General features: G+C 56.7%; 1 protein-coding gene across 1 annotated transcript; it reads left to right on the top strand.

The window, feature by feature from the left end:
* The first annotated feature begins 239 nt into the window (after positions 1 to 239).
* Positions 240 to 2,066, top strand: LOC144153138 (transmembrane protein 104-like). The gene is made up of 2 exons (XM_077684790.1): positions 240 to 486; positions 667 to 2,066. The coding sequence occupies exons 1-2, from the start codon at positions 240 to 242 to the stop codon at positions 2,064 to 2,066; spliced, it is 1,647 nt and encodes a 548-aa protein (XP_077540916.1).
* Positions 2,067 to 2,333: the final 267 nt, after the last annotated feature.

Genomic DNA, 2,333 nt, shown 5'->3' with positions numbered 1-2,333 from the left:
TCTATATCTATTATCTAATTCGGTAACGGTTTCCCCAATTTCTACAGGCTGATGTTATAGGGCTATGAGGTGGGCGTTTTAGCCCCAAAAAGCCACCCCGTTTCTTTGCCAATCCCCCACGGGGGTATGTGCCACTAGAAGAGGAACAATTAGCAGCAGCAGCAGCAGCAGCAGCAGCAGCTCGCGCCTGCTCTGGAACAGCTACTCGAAGCCCACAGTGAATAGCTCCAAGCGAAGAAATGACCGTGGCTGGCGACGCCTCAGAAACAGCGGACATCATATCTCCTCTGGTGGGACTCGCGTACATATTCAACCTCATTGTGGGAACGGGGGCGCTCACGCTGCCTGCAGCCTTCGTGGAAGCCGGATGGCTCCTCAGTCTTGTCGTCATTCTTGTGCTCGGATTCATGAGCTACATGACGGCGACGTTTGTGATCGAGTCCATGGCGTCGGCCAATGCTCTCGCCCGCTGGAAGACCCGGCAGCGCAGCAAGGAGAAGGTTGCCAACGAAGACGGGGCGAGGAACATCCCCCAGGCGTTGCAGGAGGAGATGAGAGACGAGCTCAAGGCCAATGACGTCGCCTCCAAGCGCGTGGGCGAGGATGGAGGAACCACTCTTCCGGCAAGTGACGCAGCGGAAAGGATGACGGAGTCGCCGCGCACAGACTACAAGAGGGTGGCCGAGGGCGACGAGAGGAACATCGTCCAGGCCAAGCAGGATGACACGGGGAATGAGCTCAAGGCCAATGACATCGCCTCCAAGAGCTTGGGCGAGGATAAAAAGGCGCATACGATGCAAAGCAATGCAGAGGGACAGACGGCTGATCCGCCGCCCGGGGACTACTTCGCCATTACTGAAACCTTTGAGATGGGACAGATGGCCCACTTATTTTTTTCTAAGGTGGGTGTAAATCTATTCTACATCATCATAGCCATGTACCTCTACGGAGACCTCGCTATTTACGGGGCGGCCGTTTCAAAGTCTCTTCGCGATGCTGCATGCCAGCTGCCAGAGGTTGTGAGGAACAACTTTACGAGTTCCAACGCCTCCATAAGCGTGGCCGATCTCGACGACTTTCCCTGCTGGTCAAACTCTTCCATCCGCCGCAGCGGCGCCTACAGGATGTTGCTGTTTATGTTCGTGCTTACCGTCGGCCCGTTCACTTTCTTCAATGTCCAAAAGACCAAGTACCTGCAGATCCTCACCACGCTGATGCGGTGGATCGCCTTCGCCTCCATGATCGGGCTGTGCACATTCGCGCTGGTCCGCGGCAAGGGCCAGGGCCAGCCCGGGATGATCTATGTCGGAGGCCTTCCCAGCCTGTTCGGGGTGTGCGTGTACTCGTTCATGTGCCACCACTCGCTGCCCTCGGTGGTGACTCCCTGGCGCGACAAGAGCCGCGTGTACCCGTTGCTTGCGGCCGACTACCTGCTCATCCTGGCGTTCTACCTGGTGATCACCCTCACGGCAATCTTCACCTTCCCAGAGCTGCAGGACATGTACACCCTCAACTTCGAGCTGAAAACCAGCACGGACGCCATCATCCCGCACATACCGGCGCTCTCGTACTTCCTCCTTCTCTTCCCCGTGTTCACGCTGAGCACCACTTTCCCCATCATTTCCATCACGCTGCGCAACAACCTGCACGCCCTGTCCTTCCACGAGGCGATCCGCCCGGATGCAGAGTCGCAGCCTCTCCGCCGCCTCTCCTCCTCGTCCAAGGCCGGCCAAGCCGCGGCGACACCAGCGCCGACATACCAGCGGGTTATCGTCGATCGCTTCTTCTACCCGCTCCTGGCCCTGCTTCCCCCCGTAATCGTGGCGATGGTCACCGAGAACGTCGAGTTTCTTGTCTGTTTCACGGGGTCCTACGCCGGTGCGATCATCCAGTACGTCGTGCCGGTCGCACTCGTGCACCGAGCGCGGAAGCACGTGGCCGAAACACTAGGGCGTGGCGTCGAAAACCAGCACGCCTCTCCGTTCCGTCACGGCGCCTGGTTAATCTTTGTGCTATTGTGGAACGGGCTGTGCATTGCGCTAACCACCATGAACCACGTACTTTAATTTCCCCGCATGTGAATGCACAACGCGCTGCCACTCACGGCACGGCGCATTCACCTGTCGGCACTAGAAACTGCTGCCGACGGGCAAGTTCGATGGGCTTCCAGAGCCATTATTTATGACCGCAGTAAATATCGGGGAACTGCCTTGCTTTCTTTTTTCTGGTAATTCGAGGATCTACATTTTTGTCGCACTCTTTTTAACGCGTGTAAAATAAGTTTCGAGTATTTGTTAGCTTTTATTTTTTCTCAATTCATCTAGCTCTCGTAG

The sequence above is a fragment of the Haemaphysalis longicornis genome, unplaced genomic scaffold (genome assembly GCF_048455015.1).
Source record: "Haemaphysalis longicornis isolate Haplotype H1 unplaced genomic scaffold, Haemaphysalis longicornis Haplotype H1 scaffold_9, whole genome shotgun sequence".
In the NCBI taxonomy this organism is placed as follows: domain Eukaryota; kingdom Metazoa; phylum Arthropoda; class Arachnida; order Ixodida; family Ixodidae; genus Haemaphysalis; species Haemaphysalis longicornis.
The sequence above is the reverse complement of the archived record's forward strand: the minus strand, read 5'-3'. Positions and strand labels throughout refer to the sequence as shown.